Source organism: Homalodisca vitripennis, chromosome 6 (assembly GCF_021130785.1).
Source record: "Homalodisca vitripennis isolate AUS2020 chromosome 6, UT_GWSS_2.1, whole genome shotgun sequence".
In the NCBI taxonomy this organism is placed as follows: domain Eukaryota; kingdom Metazoa; phylum Arthropoda; class Insecta; order Hemiptera; family Cicadellidae; genus Homalodisca; species Homalodisca vitripennis.
The window spans coordinates 24,736,630-24,754,208 of record NC_060212.1 but is presented as its reverse complement, the minus strand read 5'-3'; the positions used below and the strand labels follow the sequence as shown (position 1 = coordinate 24,754,208).

Here is a 17,579-nt window from a genome sequence, read left to right as displayed (position 1 = left end):
TAGGCGTGGCCTAAGAATGAGGCTTGTATTTTAGTATAGTAGACCATGTAGTGAATGTGTACAGAAAGTTTTATCAAAATTGGCTCGTACGTTTTTGAGATATGGCTGTCCATAGATTGGTTTTTGTCAGCATTTGGCCTATAAAGTTATAGTGGCTCCGGAAATAGGCGTGGCCTAAGAATGAGGCTTGTATTTTAGTATAGTAGACCATGTAGTGAATGTGTACAGAAAGTTTTATCAAAATTGGCTCGTACGTTTTTGAGATATGGCTGTCCATAGATTGGTTTTTGTCAGCACTTGGCCTATAAAGATATTGTGGCTCCAGAAATAGGCGTGGCCTAAGAATGAGGCTTGTATTTTAGTATACTAGACCATGTAGTGAATGTGTACAGAAAGTTTTATCAAAATCGGCTCGTACGTTTTTGAGATATGGCTGTCCATAGATTGGTTTTTGTCAGCACTAGGCCTGTAAAATCGATGTGGCTCCGGAAATAGGCGTGGCCTAAGAATGAGGCTTGTATTTTAGTATACTAGACCATGGAGTGAATGTGTACAGAAAGTTTTATCAAAATTGGCTCGTACGTTTTTGAGATATGGCTGTCCATAGATTGGTTTTTGTCAGCACTAGGCCTATAAAGTTATTGTGGCTCCGGAAATAGGCGTGGCCTAAGAATGAGGCTTGTATTTTAGTATAGTAGACCATGTAGTGAATGTGTACAGAAAGTTTTATCAAAATTGGCTCGTACGTTTTTGAGATATGGCCATCTATAGATTGGTATTTGTCCAAAAATAGGAGAGGTCTAAAATGAGGGTAGTAATATAATACAGTAGACCATGCATTCAAAGTAATGTATTAAGTTTAATCTATAGATATTTTTGTATTTGTTCTTTTTTTTAAATTATAAAATTTAATTTTAATAATATAATTTAATCCTGAAGTGATTGAACTGGTTCAGGAACTAGGTTAGTTGTAGTTCAGGAACTAGGTCAGGAGTAGTTCATGAACCAGGTTAGGATTCAAGTCAGCGGATTAGTTCTTTTTATGGATGGAATCTATGGCCAGTTTCACACTGCTTACAACTCTGTAATGATCAAATCTGGGAACGGCCAATGAGACCAATACATTTCACATACCAACATAACCTAGATGCTGTTTACAAGTGAAACGAAGGAATGGGTCTCAATGTCACAACATAATGCTTCGTTTAGCCACTCACACAAACACTTTTTTTAGCAATATTTCCCCTACATCAAGTGTCCCCCTCCAAGGTTATTATTTAATAAATTTGAAACAATAGGAGGTTGTGGCGCTATGCAATACCAGAAAGTAGAGACTGGCTCATAGCGCCACAGAATTGGCCACGAGCTCCTCACGTGTGGAATTTAATGGGGTGATCAACCGAGGCGGAGAGAAAGAGTGGGGATGGAGGGGCCCCTCCTGCCAACTACAGATAGCCCGTGAATTAGAATAGTGGAATGGGCAGTCCGCGCGTTCTCGCTCTGTACTCATCTGAATTTAATTTAGTTCAGCACCTGGCAAACCTATTAAAATGTATCACTGTATTTTCAAACCCCTTTCCGTAGTTTAGTACAGCATACATATATTTAAATTACATTTTCAAAGCTGGATGTTGCAGGATGCAGCACAATTTAATTATTGCAGGCAATCAATGTGACAAGCCTCTTAAAATGTACCACTGTGTTTTTAGCTTCTACTCTGAATTAAACACATTTCAGTAATTTGGTACAACAACATATATATATATATATATATTACATTTTTAAAGCTGGATGCTGCAGGACTCAGCGCAATTAAATTTATTTCATTAAACCTTGATTTTACAACGTAATTAATGGCAGGCAATTACTCTTGTCTACATACAAATAAACCAATACAACGGAGTATCGGAAGACCCAAAAAGACGTAAGGAAGTCTAATGTAACAAAGTAACCTCGTTACATTCAGTGGCGTAGCTATAAAACAGACAGAGAAATATATTGCTATTGCTATAAGTTAAAATTTGATCGTAATAATTTGAGGTTACTAAAATATGAATACTTAACAAAGTGTTTCAAATACTAAAGTTCTCAAAAGAAAATACGATAAGATATCAAAGGACATGCCACAGAAAGGAGATATGAGTCAACCAACACTGCAACCCTGCACCTGGCGTAGAAACGCTGGCTTGACTTATCAACTATGCAGCCACTTCCGTTTCATCCCAAATTGGACTGGTCTTCCCTCCAAAATTATAAATAGCTCAGAACTAACAATCAATAATTTTCAGAACGTCTCATCGGACAGTAGCAGTGGTGTGGTGTGTGTACTATACACACACACACACACACACACACACACACACACACACACACACACACACACACACACACACACACACACACACACACACACACACACACACACACACACACACACAAGTTTCTTTTTTAATCTTTTTTAATACCCTTAGTTTATTACAGCTATTACATAACTCTTATTACAGATTTTGTAGTGTAATTATTAATTTATTTACTACCAATTAAGGACTCCACATTATAATATGTTGCTTTTGCCCTATTAATTTGAATATATTCCAATAGCACAAAAAGATTATGACATTTTATTCGTTGTGCACCATCTCACATTTTGTAAAGTGTCTTTGGAGTTATAAAGAAAGTTCAATATTAATATAATTAATTCGATATAATTTCTATGTTTTGCAGATATGTTCGTGTGAAGTGTCTTTGGAGTTATAAAGAAAGTTCTATATTAATATAATTAATTCGATATAATTTCTATGTTTTGCAGATATGTTCGGATATAAAACGACTCATTAATTCGGATATAAAACGACTCATTAATTCGTAAGATAATAGAAATCAGAACCGTTCCGAACTGAGGTCGCTATCAGCCGCATGTACAGAGTTTGTCAGGAATTTTCGGGATTTATCGGTACTGCTCGGCTCTGCTCGGCTCTGTCCCCACTCTTTCTCTCCGCCTCGGTTGATCACCCCATTAAATTCCACACGTGAGGAGCTCGTGAATTGGCCCGAGTGCTCACAGCGCTAACACAACCGAATAAATAATCGTATCCAGGCTCACAGCGCCACAGATTTGGTCGAGTGCTCACAGCGCCAACACAACCGAATAAATAATCGGATCCATGCTCACAGCGCCACAGCTCATAGCGCCACAGGTCATAGCGCCACACATTTGGCCGGAGTGCTCACAGCGCCACAGCTCATAGCGCCACACATTTGTTGTGGCGCTGTGAGCTGTGGCGCTATGAGGCCGCACCCTAAGGAGTTGTGCCAAAATAACCTGTTTAATGATGGTCAGCATGGTTTTACCACTGGAAAATCATCAATTCCACCAATGCTAAATGACACCACTTTTGGCTATTTAGAGGCTTTTAATTTATCAAAGATATTTCTGGCTGATCTAAGTAAGGCTTTGAACTGCTTAAATTATTAACTTGTCTTTGTTAAATTGATACGTATGATTGAACATAACACTACAAAGAAATAGTTTGAAAGCTAATTGGAGGGCCTACAATTAGTTGAAGCATACCCATAAAGAAATCACTTAAGATATACAACCAAAACCTTTCCTAGTTCAAAGTAGAGCCCTAAGGTTGTAGTTATTCAATTTATTTATTAACAACATGCTACCGTATTTGAGTGAATTCTGAACCCCCATTGTGAACGATGATATAATTCTACTATTGAATGAACAAACATCAGATGATTAGGCGGTGGCATGTTATGTTGCCCTAATCATAACAAACAAATTAATGGAACAGTAAAAATTATTTGGTCCCAAACCCAACTAAAAACAGCCAATCAGAATTCGAAAAACGAGCGTCTTTTGGAAAAGTTTGTATCATTCCTAATGGACAAAACAGAGCATTTGTTAAGTTCCTGAGCCTGACTATAGATAGTAGTATGACCTAGACACGACATATAGGAAATTTACTTTAAATTTTGTTTTCCCCCTAAGCCCAGACCTTGTGGTACACTTAGGTCTAAGTGTTTAAGAATTAAATAATCAAATCAGTATATAATAAAGAAAATTAGGCCAATTTTTGCATATGTTATAAAGTGACTTTGGTTCAAAATCCACACCCTGCAAATGCTAGCACATCCAAATTTTACAGGGGCATCTGATAGTCTGTTAATTGGGTGTTGCGGTCTACATCATTCTGTATTATAACTGTACTTTTGTGCTTTGTTATAAGGATTATATGACAACACCTCAATAATTACAAGACTATAATATATTAGGGTATATAAATTAATTTTCCGACCACTCTGTTAAATACTCGTAAAAGCTTAGAAGTCAGTATACAAGTACAACCGATGCTAGTGAAAACGGTTCATTACCCTTCCCACTTCCCAGGCCCCTGATACGCAATCTTTAGGCAAAATATGGATTTGAATGTAATATCACAGTATCACTAAAATAATGTTGCATGAATATCAGTCTTTCAAAATTTTAGTATAGATTTATTTTCGTTGATTTCTGGAACTGAGCATATTTTAGTGATATAATAAAGAGAGCTCTATTTAACTTTTACAAATTAATATTGTATTGAGAATGCAACAAATATATGTGTATTTATTTATTGTAAAATGCTTTTAGTTTTCCTCTTTGGTTAGGGCAATACCAAGTAGGTTTACTGACGGTTCAACCTCCAGAGTCCAGATGGCTGGTGCTTGCTTGCTTAGATAAAACTAAAGTTGACTAGATATTCTTCTTTCAATTCGTCAGTTTCCTTCTCCTTCTACAGTAATTAATTGAGGTTGTGGTAAATATGGCGTCGTTCATGTGGTGTTGTTTATTTAAAGTATTAATTCTTGTAAGTTATTTTTTAATATGCATAGAAAGCAAATCTCAATTAATGAGTTTAAATGAAGACAACTGGGATTTAATGCTGAATGGAGAATGGATGGTTGAATTGTGAGTAAATTAATTGATTCAGTATGATTTTTGTTGAGGTGTAGCCGGTCAACAACCTGATGATCAACCTCACCTATGTTAGACAAATATTTGTATTTTAAGAAAGGTTCACATTATTTAGTAAACCGACTCATTTTAGGTTAGTTTTAATATGATATGAAACTTTTATTGGCTTAAATCCTGGGAACAGATTTATCAGCTTTGGGTAGGCTAGGCTATTTGCCAAGAAATTTCTCAAAGGCAAGTTTCCATAAACAAGAATCAGGTTTGGGTGTAAAAATCATGTAGACATATTACTTTTGACATTCTCAGCTTACTCTTTATTAACAAAGCAGGCAAGTATGTAGTCTGTGAGGTGGTCCAAGTAGTCCAGACCCTTTTTGAAAATTTGCAACTATCTTTTTAGCAAACTATCATTGTTATTTATATAATTCAGTACTAGGCCTACTGGCATGTCTGATGAAGCATGGTTCTCAACATTGAAACAGGTCAAGAACATTTTAAGGAAGAAAATGGGGAATGAGGGGTTAACTGCACTTGCCTTACTTTCTGCCCACTACGGAAAAACAGTTGTGTTGACCTCCCAAAATTTGTTTTGCTATATTCTTGAAAGCAGGTAATGTTTACATTAGCCACTAGCTGTAATGATCTAAAACCTCGTTATCAATTTACATTAACGTGACCATGGAAAGGTATGTTAATTTTTTTGTCCTGAAAACTACAATTTTTCCTGAAAACAATATTGAAGAAAGATTCGTCGGCAACGAAAATCAAAGGAGCTACGATTTTTTTAAATCCTTTGAAAACTCCGTTTTTGACAGTTTCCTATAACTCCGCGCCTGCTCAAACTCAGTATAGCCAGATTTTAAAAACCGATTACCATACCAACAACGAGAAATTATCGTACTTTCATATAAAATAATCGTACCAAACACATTTAATGAAAAAGTATGTTATGTTCGTACAATAAATTATGTTATAATTAACTTTTGGTTTGTTATTTGTATAAATTTGTCAAAAATCTTTCATGGTACGATAATAACTACCCATCGTGTATCTTACCGGTGCATAAAATCAATGAAATTATCGTACCTTTACGATAATTATCGTACCTCTGGCAACACTATCCATATTTGACAGTTTGGTATTACTCCGCACCTTCTTAAATAAAGAAGAGATGCCATTTTGAACTACCTGTTGTTCCTCCGCGTCTATTCTTAACCTCCTATTTCAGTAATGGTAATGGCACACCATTGTGGTTAATGGCACACCTTTGTGGTTAATGGCACACCTTTGTGTTGGATGTTCGGTATCTCACGTGGAAGCAATTTGCAAAGACGAGTATGGAGTTTTACAATTTTATGTAAACCACGGGGCTATAACCGGATTAGGCGTTGTGGTAATAGAAAGTGTGGCAACGAATTGGTTGTAAACGAATTTTGGGACTTCCATTTTCGGTGTGGAAAGTACTATACGCCTGCACCGAAACGAAAGAAAATCAAGTGTCGGTTTACTGCCAGTGCGAAATGAGACAAGTGCCTGGTGCTGCCGAAGCCCGCGCTGATTCAACGAAAGAAAAACATCCCTCGAGATAGTACCTATCAGTAAAATATCAAATTTTAGAGGGGCTGATCAGAAATATAAATTGAAATGTAATGCAAAAAAGGCAATTATGTAAAGTGAAAAACATAATAAATCATGAAAAACTAATATAAATATATAAATGGATATTAACAGAGAACACTTGCCATTAGTGTGTTGGCGTATATAGCTGAACAGTAGCAACAAAAAAGTGGTGGAGCCTGGTATGTGGGTGGGGATATTTTGCCTTGAAAAGGAATTCTGCCAGGGTCATTCCATGTCAATTCAACCAGGTCATTTCACCAAACACCTCAGATTTTTATGAAACTTGGTACATTTGTTCTATATATAGAGATTAATAACACCACCAAATTTTAAATTTTTATCTCACATACTTTTTTAGTTATGGCACTTTAAAGTTTGGTCGTTTCTCAGTTTCCGAGCATTGGATAGTGCCCAGTAAAACGTGTATTAGGATAGAAAAAAAAAATTCTCATTCACTTATTTGGCACCCAATCTTGGTGAAATTTTTAAGGTAGGTTTATATAAGTATAAGGAAGTTAAAAAAATATATAACATAACCCTAAGCTAAGCATAAAATATTATAAAACAAATATTTTTTGAACTTTTTACAATTTAAAAAACGGGAACATGGCTCAGCGTAAAATTAAATATCTCAAAAAGGGAATGAGATAATCAAGAATTTTTCCCCCCTAAATTATCTATATGAAGTGGGCTTTAATTTAATAAAATAAAAGTTTTGTGTATTTTCTTCCTTCTATTTATTGATACCATTGAAAGTGACATTATATTACTTACGAGCAATGTGAAGTTCACCTGGTTTCAATAAATGGGTATAGCTTGTTAAACAAGGATAAATTACATTTTTATGTTTGGAAATCATAATTCACCCTTTCACTGTACTTATTTTAAGGCTTTGAAAGTTAATGAACCATTAGCTTTTCAATTAATTTTATGCACTCTGGTGAGAATTGATATGTTCTTCCAGTCGAGGTGTGTGGAGGCTCAACCACTGCAAGGATGTGTGGAATCGGCACATCACATATATCATCTCGTTTTGGCCAGTAAAATGAGGGGGATGGTCCTGCTGGATGAAGAAATTTTACTGTAGCGTCTCCATCTTCCTTGGCAACATTTGTTATTATCCCAAAGAACCAAAGATTGTCGTATTTACAAGCAATGTAGCGTGAGGGGTACAAATCTTCTTCTCTTACATTTAAGGCCAACCCTCTCCTTAAATTGTACGTTAGGCTAGGATGTTCATCAGTACTAATTCGCCTTGCTTCTAATGTTCCTGAAGAGTCCAAGGGTCTAAAGTTGTGAAAACTTCTGGTACCTGGAAGAGTATTAAGGTTTTCAAAACGTGTTTCAAGCTGTCGGCGAACATCATCTGCTGATTCTTTTGAAATGAAATGGAAATTTATTTTGGATATGTTTGATTTACAAAACTCGTAAAAGGTAGCTACTGTTAGTATTTGATCTTGAAGAGGCCTTTGAAGACTTGCTTTTCTCGCCAACCTTTTAACAGTTCCCCCAATACCGTCACATTCAGTTTTGCCGTGGCTTGTAGCAAAGAAAGACCATTGGCCTTTAATTTTGAAGTCTTTTTCATGAAGTGAAAGGTTCATGAAGTTGTATTTGTTCTTGTACTGTCCGGCGCAACCGTCACTGTAATAGTGAACATCCGTGACATTGGGATAATTTTCCTTGACATACTCTAACAGGGTTTCTTGTATTTTATAAACCATACAAACATCATGATTTAAGTCATCGGAGATTACACAATGTGATGAGACTATTTTTTCCTCGTCAACACACATGTTAATAATTACTGGATGAACAGTACAGGAGTCTGAGGTCCAATGATAACCCTGCACCTCATCTTGAATCACAAATGAGAAATTCTCACTAAAGTCCATTGATATAATGGCTTCGTTTGGCGCACAGTTATCCTTTAAGCTTTTAAAATAGCTGGACTGGCTTTTTGCAATATAAGAATGAGGGATCAGTTTTTCTATTTTTGTTGCCAACTCGTCAACAAATTCATCAATAGTTGAAGTTTGTGTTATCATCTGTGTCCTGTCTGTAGCTACCCACTGTTTGAATTCTATTCTATCATCTTCTTCATAGTTTTCAAACTTTGCTTGTAAGAATGTTGTCAGATTGTCTTTTGAGGGACATGTTTCACATCGCCTTAACATGCAGTTTTGAGTTGGATTTTCACATAAAAGAAGATTTTGTAGATCTTTGTGACTCTCTTCCAGTTGTGCTGCATGTATTAAGAGCAACACATTTTGATGAATAGTACACACACAAACAGAGTGTGTTCCACTAGCACCAGCCAGAACACACCATTTGGGACGAAGAGTACAAAACTTGGAGAACCCTATTTTTATGTCAGGATGTTCCCTTTTGAAGTTTGCAAATATTTCATTGAGGTTACTTAAAATTAATCTTTTCTTCTCATATTTTTTCTTTCCCAGGCTTACTACATCTTTCATACCTGGCAAAACTCTTGATTGCTCGTCGCTTTGATAAAAATTTGTGACCAACTCCACAACTTCAGGACTGAGTTTCTTTCCTCTTCTTGGTTCAGGTTCAGCCAAAAGTCCTTTTTCTTTGTACAATTTTTGTGCCTGTCTAGCAGAATAATCAGACACTTCAAAGGCATCTTTGATTTTTGTTCTCGACCAATTCAGTGATGCTGGAATCGTTAATAGTTGTATTTTATTTTTTGATGAAAGTTTATTTACTTCACTTTTTATATTCTCAACAAGCAGGTCCATTTCATCTGCTTTTTGTTCAGCTGTTTTTTGCAATTTAGGTATTTTTGGTGGCAACTGAACATCTAAAACTGTTTCAATTTTCTTTTTTACATTTTGATGCAGTTTTTCTAATTTATTTTGTGCATAACCAATTTTGGAGTTTTCATTCAACGCATGTAATTTAAGAGGTGAACAACCAATATCCGTTAAAGAGGAATTTAGAGAATCAATAGCCTCTTCTTTTTGTAACTGAGTTTCAGTTTCAGTCGGCAGTGTAAAAAGATCATCATCATGTGATTCTTCTTCACAGTCATTTGGAGTAGAGAATATATTTTTAGAGCAATTGGTGCACAACTTTTCCCCTGGTTTTACCTTTAAACCTTTTGTGATACAGGCCTGACTTTGCTGAATACTTACAACTCTTAAGCCATTTTTAATGGGTTTCTTATGTTTTTTAAAAGGATCACAACAGACTTTTTGGAGGAATTCGTACTTGGTCAAAAATAAACTCTTATGATGCAAACAAATGTTAATTATTTCCTTATCATCTAATTCACTTCTTATTTTAATCAAGTTGAGATTTTCTTCAGACAAATCACTAACATTTTCTAGCCCTTTTTTTGTAACATAAGTTAATTTGTGGCATTCTGTCAGTTTTAATAGCCCTATACTACACTTATTGTCCATTTCTAATTGATTTAAAAGCAGGTTAAATTTCTCTTCTTTACAAATGCATCATAAAACAATGAAAATTTCAAAAATTAAGTTCAAAAATTTGATCTATACAAGTATATGGAATATCATTAATCTTTGTATTAATATTAGGTTTTTTAAAGATTGGCACCTTAGTTAAAACTCAATTCAACACTCAGACACACACACTAACACAATATCATAAATCCAAAGAAAGGTAAACACCACTTTATAACCACCACAGCTTATAACACTGTTACCTCTTGGGACACTAGTAACAGACTGGCTCATAACTGTCAGATACACTGCCTAGAAAAGCAGCCTGTCATGACATGAAAACCTCGTGTTGCAACTTGCCCAGATTAGGAGGTAGAATATCTGCCTGTTTATTTCTGTAGTCTAATCTATTTAAACATGAATGTTGACATTGAACTTAGGTACAGTACTTCTATATAAGCTTTACCTAAGTAAGCTTCTATATAAATATTATAATAATTATAATGTTTATATAGAACATTATAATTATTAAAATGTTAAATTAAAATTATTAAAAATTTTATTTAATTTTCATTAACAATCTGTAGCCATTGAGACTGGTACAACCTCGCTTTGATTGTAATTAATATATTGTAACTTGCAATGGCCTTAGTTAATAGAAGGAAGAAAATACACAAAACTTTTATTTTATTAAATTAAAGCCCACTTCATATAGATAATTTAGGGGGGAAAAAATTCTTGATTATCTCATTCCCTTTTTGAGATATTTAATTTTACGCTGAGCCATGTTCCCGTTTTTTAAATTGTAAAAAGTTCAAAAAATATTTTTTTTATAATATTTTATGCTTAGCTTAGGGTTATGTTATATATTTTTTTAACTTCCTTATACTTATATAAACCTACCTTGAAAATTTCACCAAGATTGGGTGCCAAATAAGTGAATGAGAATTTTTTTTTCTATCCTAATACACGTTTTACTGGGCACTATCCAATGCTCGGAAACTGAGAAACGACCAAACTTTAAAGTGCCATAACTAAAAAAGTATGTGAGATAAAAATTTAAAATTTGGTGGTGTTATTAATCTCTATAATATAGAACAAATGTACCAAGTTTCATAAAAATCTGAGGTGTTTGGTGAAAAAATTATTTTTTTCTGGTTGAATTGATGTGGAATGACCCTCCAGGTACCCGACAAAATGGTCACTCTGGACACCATACCGAGGGATGTTGGACCTGACTTCTCTCCAGTGTCTCTCAATGGTGTTCGTATGTGCACCGGTGTCAGGGTCAACAAAATTAATTGAATGCTTCACGGATAGGTGCCTAAATCCCTCGTCACCGAGACAGTTGTAGGCTCTTCAACAGTCACTAACAATTGTCGTACCTAGCAGAACCCATTGTTTAATTATGTTGAGCAGAGTGTCCCTATCGCGTTGTTCAACAGGAACAAGGAAGGAATCTCTGCTCTGCCTTTCGATTCCCCCAAAAACCCACTGTCCCTGAATTCTTCTGCCGCGATTGTACTTTCTCCTTCCAAATTTAGCCTCATCAATTTTCAACGACTGTCAGAGGACCGCCAATTTTCTTCGACGTCGTTGGAATGTGGTAAAATACACTTCACGGCAGAAAGAATACCAGTCCACCACACAATTTGCAGAAACGCCAAACTCCAACGAAATATAGCATTGTCTCGGTGGCTTTAGGTGCGGCAACTTAGTCAAAGCTATTTTTTTAATAACTAACTTATATAAGGTAAAAAAAAGTATAAAACAGGGCATTTTTACTTACAATTAGCGTATTTATGGATAAAAAAATAAATAGCCTATTTACAAAACTGTTTATTTAAAATAAATTTCAATTTCATTGTAAAAAGTAATTAAGCTTTTCAGTTTAATTACATTTTACTATAAAGCAAGAGAAATATTTCGAACTAATCACAACACTACCACATGATGAGGAATAATAACGAGATACGTAGTAGACACGCACTCGTGACAACCAAGATAGCAGTAATACATGCCACGGATATGTTTGGTTATGGCTCTGTAGGGGACGCAAAACTGACGAGCAGGCAGTCTTCTCTCTCTCTCTCTGCTACACTGAGAAGGTTCTTTATAAATACTTGTCAATCTCGATAAGGCCTTTTGTGAACTAAAAATCTCATGAGGCATAATCTATAATATTGGATATAACTATATTTGGTGTTTCGGTCAAAGTCTAGCATTCTAATATATCCGTCAACGACGTGGGAAGGGTTAATAGTATTTATAGTATATTAACTCATTGGTTGCAGTATAATAAGCAGCCACCACCACTATTGAATCATCGATATTCATGAGTATTGAATTCTCAATATTCATGGCTATCTAAAAATACAGAAAATAACAGAATCTTAAACCAAATTACTTAATAGGTATTTCAAATAACAATATAGTTCTATTGGTTTTACAACTTTAAAAGTAATACATTAATGATAATTAAAAACTAACTGGTTATGTATATATTTATAAAATGTTACAAACATAACAATGTAACATTTACTTACTATTTACTATTTTCAAGGATAAACGTGGCTGATTTCTTGTGACATAAAGAATGCATGTACATCGCCAATATGCTTTTTTACATTATCATAAAGATGAAAGAACAAGGGTTATAGAAATACATTTAAACAATGTATTTCTATTTATTGTCAGTCCATTGATAAAATTCGTTGTTTGTAGTAAATATCTAAAAATGCCATATAGTAAACAAGTCTCAAATATTAGATTTCAGTTAGACAATTTGTCTGAAAATCAAATGATATCAAGTTTAAGAAAACCGGTTGATAAATTAAGGGAGATAATGCGCTTTTAAGAAACCAAGTACTAAACAATATCCACTCGGACTGTATGACAGCACTGTTTGTAAGCCATTACAATTAGCTGTTTTAATTTAAGCAGCTCTAACCAGCTGATTATAATAACACTGAATTAACACTGCTGTCCAGTCTTACTGGTGAGGGAGAACTTTTAACTTAAACAAGTTTCTTTTACTCATGTTTCATGTTTTATCTTGTTGCCGTTACTGAAATATCAAAATATATGATTTTATTTGGATTTAATTTAGAATAATAATGTCTTAACTGAATTACGTTATAGGCTTTTAAAATTGTATTATAGTGAAGCTATATTTTTATATGTAAAAGAATGTATGTATTTAGGTTAAATAAAATAACAAACTTTATACTTTGAGCAGCATAGTACTTACGATTACTTTACAGGGTAAACATGTCTAACATCATTTAAAAAAACGCTCCAATGGACCACCACCAAGGTCATTATCTTGTAACAATTTTAAACATTGTTCAATGTTTGAAAATTCATTTTGAGACCAAAATTGCATGTTTATCGACATATTTCTTTCTAATTTCACTAGCCTACTCAGTTCGTAAATGGTTTTACTTTATTGAATTAAATTAATTTTGAACGTTATTATAATTCTGGAAAATAAAAACAGTTGGTAATGGTTAATTATGAATATCTATAGGTAAAATGTTTGTATATTCGATAGTTTTGATATTTTTAATTGGTAGTTGATTCTATTGTGTTGGTGGCCGCTTATTATACTAAATTGCATGTTTATCGACATATTTCTTTCTGATTTCACTAGCCTACTCGGTTCGTAAATGGTTTTACTTTATTGAATTAAATTAATTTTGAACGTTATTATAATTCTGGAAAATAAAAACAGTTGGTAATGGTTAATTATGAATATCTAGGTAAAATGTTTGTATATTCGATAGTTTTGATATTTTTAATTGGTAGTTGATTCTATTGTGTTGGTGGCCGCTTATTATACTGAAGCCATTCGATTTTAGTACCCATTGTAATATAATATTTAAAGCTGGCAGAAGAATTTGTGCAATGTAGAACTACAGTCGCTTTACAGCTTTGATAGTATGGCGTATGGATTGCCAGCTTAGTTCTGCACGATAACTTCTTCTATGTATATTACAGTGTTTATCTGTGGATAATAGCTTATCTGAGCATTCAAAGGTCAGTGGTGAGTCAACAATTGTCATATCATTATAGGGCTACATGAATTATGTTAATTCACCAAATAGGTGTTTGGAAAAATGGAGTATCACTTTCAGACAAAGGTATGTTTTTTTACCCAAGGCCGGACTATAACACAGGTCGGGGTTCTGTTACTGTGATGTGACAAGATCTGTCTGACTTCTCCACGTTATTCACTTGGAATAAGAGACTGCTTGGCCTCATAGATGGTCATATTTTATTGTTTTTCTTTTGCAATGGAAGATAGTTGAAAATGCTGTATTACTTGCTAGAGAACAATTTGCCTTTTTACGAATAGTTTGTTTATTAAAATAGGTTATATTTATTTTAACTTTAAGATTTTAAAGAGACATAACTATTTTGTAAACCTTGATATACAACAAAGAATTATTGTAGTAGACAACTAATAACAAATGATTTGCACGCTTATAATGAATTAGCTGTGATAAATATATGAGGAGTAGCCGGCTGGACAGATTGTGTGACAGCGACTGCGGTGGAGGGGGGGGGCAGCAGTCCGACCTGTATTAATCTAGCATTAATCTACCTTAGGACAGGATGGAGATGATAAGAAAATACTTTTGCCAATAAGATATGTATTACTGAACCATCAACTAAATAAAAGTTCAACTTAACTCTGTGAACTGGTTCTGCGTGTATCAAAAATGTATGTATCCGTGTAAATGTCTTGCTGTGTATGACACACTCAGGATTTACAAGAAATTAATTAGGCGTAATTGATTTTTTATTTAAACAATCAGTTATTTTATGATTTTGAAATCAGAATGTGTGTCATGCGATTGAGGAACTGTTTCGGTGTGATCAGATACTTGGTGGTTTGTATTTAGGTCATTATGTATGGGTAATTCTGAGAAATTACTGGGTCAACTTTAATTTCTTTCAGGAGTATGGCAGTCAGGTAGTCTGGTAGAAAGTAAGAAACATGAATATTCAGTGAAATAAAGCCATTGTTAAAGTTAAGAGTAATTAGACAGTTAGAGCCCACACGTTTTAACTGGTATGTGGGAAATAGTAAAATCGATCTTTTATCTTATTTTATTTAATTACTCGATTCAGTATTTTTTAAGGTTGGAGTGGACTAATTGTGTCAACAATGTCCTGTTTGGTCTGAAATAACGTATTCCCTGCTGCCAACATGCATTATTTTTCTATTTCTGCATCAGTGTGCATTCTAAAGCTTTCATATGTTTTTCGAGAGTCCATGAAATGCACAAAGAGACTTCTAATTTTTCTTGTGCTGTGATAAGATTAATTGAACATTTGAGTGGAAGTCAAATTTCCATCACATAAGGAATGAACTTTTGATTTGCATAAATTGCTGCCAATTGAAAATTTTGTTTAAAAAGATTTGTGTTTGGTCTTAAAGTAACGTCTAATGTTTGCACTTATGACAACAAATACCGTTTGCTGACAAGTCAAACATACGGTTATGGCGCCAGCTCGATTTTGAAGTTTGAACAAATATTTATCAGTCCATTCTGATAAGAACTGTCAACTCTCACTGTTTTCTTTTCTCTTCTTACCTTCCATTGTAGCAGCTATACTGCAACTCACTTTTAAAACTTTGAAACTTAGTTTTCTTGTTTCTTACTTACTAAGGACTGTCTGAGTGTCCGAAAGATGTTAATTTGAGGTACTTAGTGATCAGACTCTTGAATTTAGATCTGTTAGTGATAGGTACTATCTCGAGAGACTGTTTTCATTGTCACCTTTGATGTCTGGATCAAAACGTCATCAGCCCAATATAAAATTACTTTTAGCGGGTTTGAATCAAAAACATTGTTCTTTTGGGCCCAAACCCCCTAGGCATTCACTATTGTTCACTATATTACAGTATTTTACATATATAAAAAGATGGTACGATTGCGGATGACACCCAATACGGTAGTGACTCACAGCAAAGGACACTTGACCCACATCAGAGATATTGAACGATGTATTATTACTTCGTGTGAGAATCATGGTTCCTCCAAATTTAAGCCTAATGTTCCAGAACGTTGTTATTTGTTATTTTCACTACTTAAACCTTAGTCTATATATTTTTGTCAAAGAGAACTAGTGAGTGCAATAATGTTACAATGTCGAAATTATATTCAACAATTCATCTGAGGAAGCACTGTGGTTAATTTGGGAATAATCCACTGTGGCACCATCTTTAACTATGTGGCATCTTTAAATATGTGGCAGATTAATAAAACATGTCTATTTTATCTGTTCTATTTTTTCTTTATCTCTGAAATTAACTATCACAGTTGCAATGCTTTATTTCAACATTCTTAACTGTTCTACTGGTCCTCCTGAACAAAGCTAAGTATGGTTTAAGGGGATGCTGATGATTAATGACAACGCTTTTAAAAATTGGAAGCAGATCAAACATTTTGTTGTACTATTTTAGGGTATCACAACTTTTTTGTTTGAAGATTAAACTGAAAAACTTTTGGGAATGGGCAGCCAAATTATTTTGTGGTATTTCTTTTATTGAAAGACAATATGATTTCAAGACAAAGTGTTTTCACTGACTTTTTATTAATTAGCAAATTATGTCATAAATTTATAACACAATAAATAAAACTAAAATGAATTCGTCATCTTTATGTTTATGAATTAATTAAGTTCTACCATTGTTCTTTGTTGGTGAAATAGTTAACTTACCACTTAAATTTTGAATTAAATTTTTTATTATTTTTTATAAATACTAATCAGTGAAACCATTGGTTAGTAGAGTGAAACGCCACCTGAAACCATTGGTTAGTAGAGTGAAACGCCACCTACCGCATCAGAATACGGCGATCCAGTCAGAAATGGCAGCGCATAATGTACTTCACAATGTGTACCTAAAACAACTCGCCATTTCTAATTGGATAAACCTTTTGAGATGCGGTTTGCGGCATTCAACTCTACTAAGTGAGCTCTTTCAAATGAGGTATCACTCGACCCATGCTTTAATTTAAGATTTCCATGTTTTCCTCTGTGGGCCGTCCCCCCATGGTTTGCATGTCATGTTAATAGCAAGGAAAAATAGTTTACATAGCCATACGACACTGTGCAAAGTTTATAGATGTTATCTGCTATGGTTTGTAAAATATTAAGCTGTACCCAGACTTTTCAAACACCTTGTATAATAATGTGTGTTGTAATCATAGACCTTTGCACTGCTTCAGGATATTCAGAATGGGTAAGATTGGGGGTTGGGGCCGGTTCTTATTGAGATCCATGAAGAAGAATTCAAGTCATGTCCCTTTGGAATAAGGGGAAGTCAGCTCTGAACTAGCGTCTCCAGTCAAAGCAGGCAGAGGGCACACCCTTATGTCTAGGCTAGGAAAGAACCCCACCAACTCCAACAATCATCTCCCGCAGTAGACTAGACCTATCGAATTACCCTTGCAATACAGAATCTCGACATTTGCGGTTAGTGATGTGCCGCTCCTAAACATTTATAAGGTTGCCCAGATTTAAGTGACACATCCGTTTTTGCTGTGTCC

General features: G+C 34.5%; 1 protein-coding gene across 4 annotated transcripts in view; it reads left to right on the top strand.

Moving 5' to 3' along the window:
• Positions 1-4,697: 4,697 nt before the first annotated feature.
• The window catches only part of LOC124364160 (thioredoxin-related transmembrane protein 1-like), a 28,151-nt gene continuing 15,269 nt past the window's right edge, over positions 4,698-17,579 (top strand). For 2 of the 4 annotated variants that reach the window (XM_046819410.1, XM_046819409.1), the window contains exon 1: positions 4,698-4,960. In XM_046819410.1, the coding sequence (XP_046675366.1) occupies positions 4,815-4,960 (146 nt within the window). In that variant the 5' untranslated portion in view covers positions 4,698-4,814. The remainder of the gene's footprint in view (positions 4,961-17,579) is intronic. The other 2 variants (XM_046819412.1, XM_046819413.1) reach the window with 2 other exon arrangements.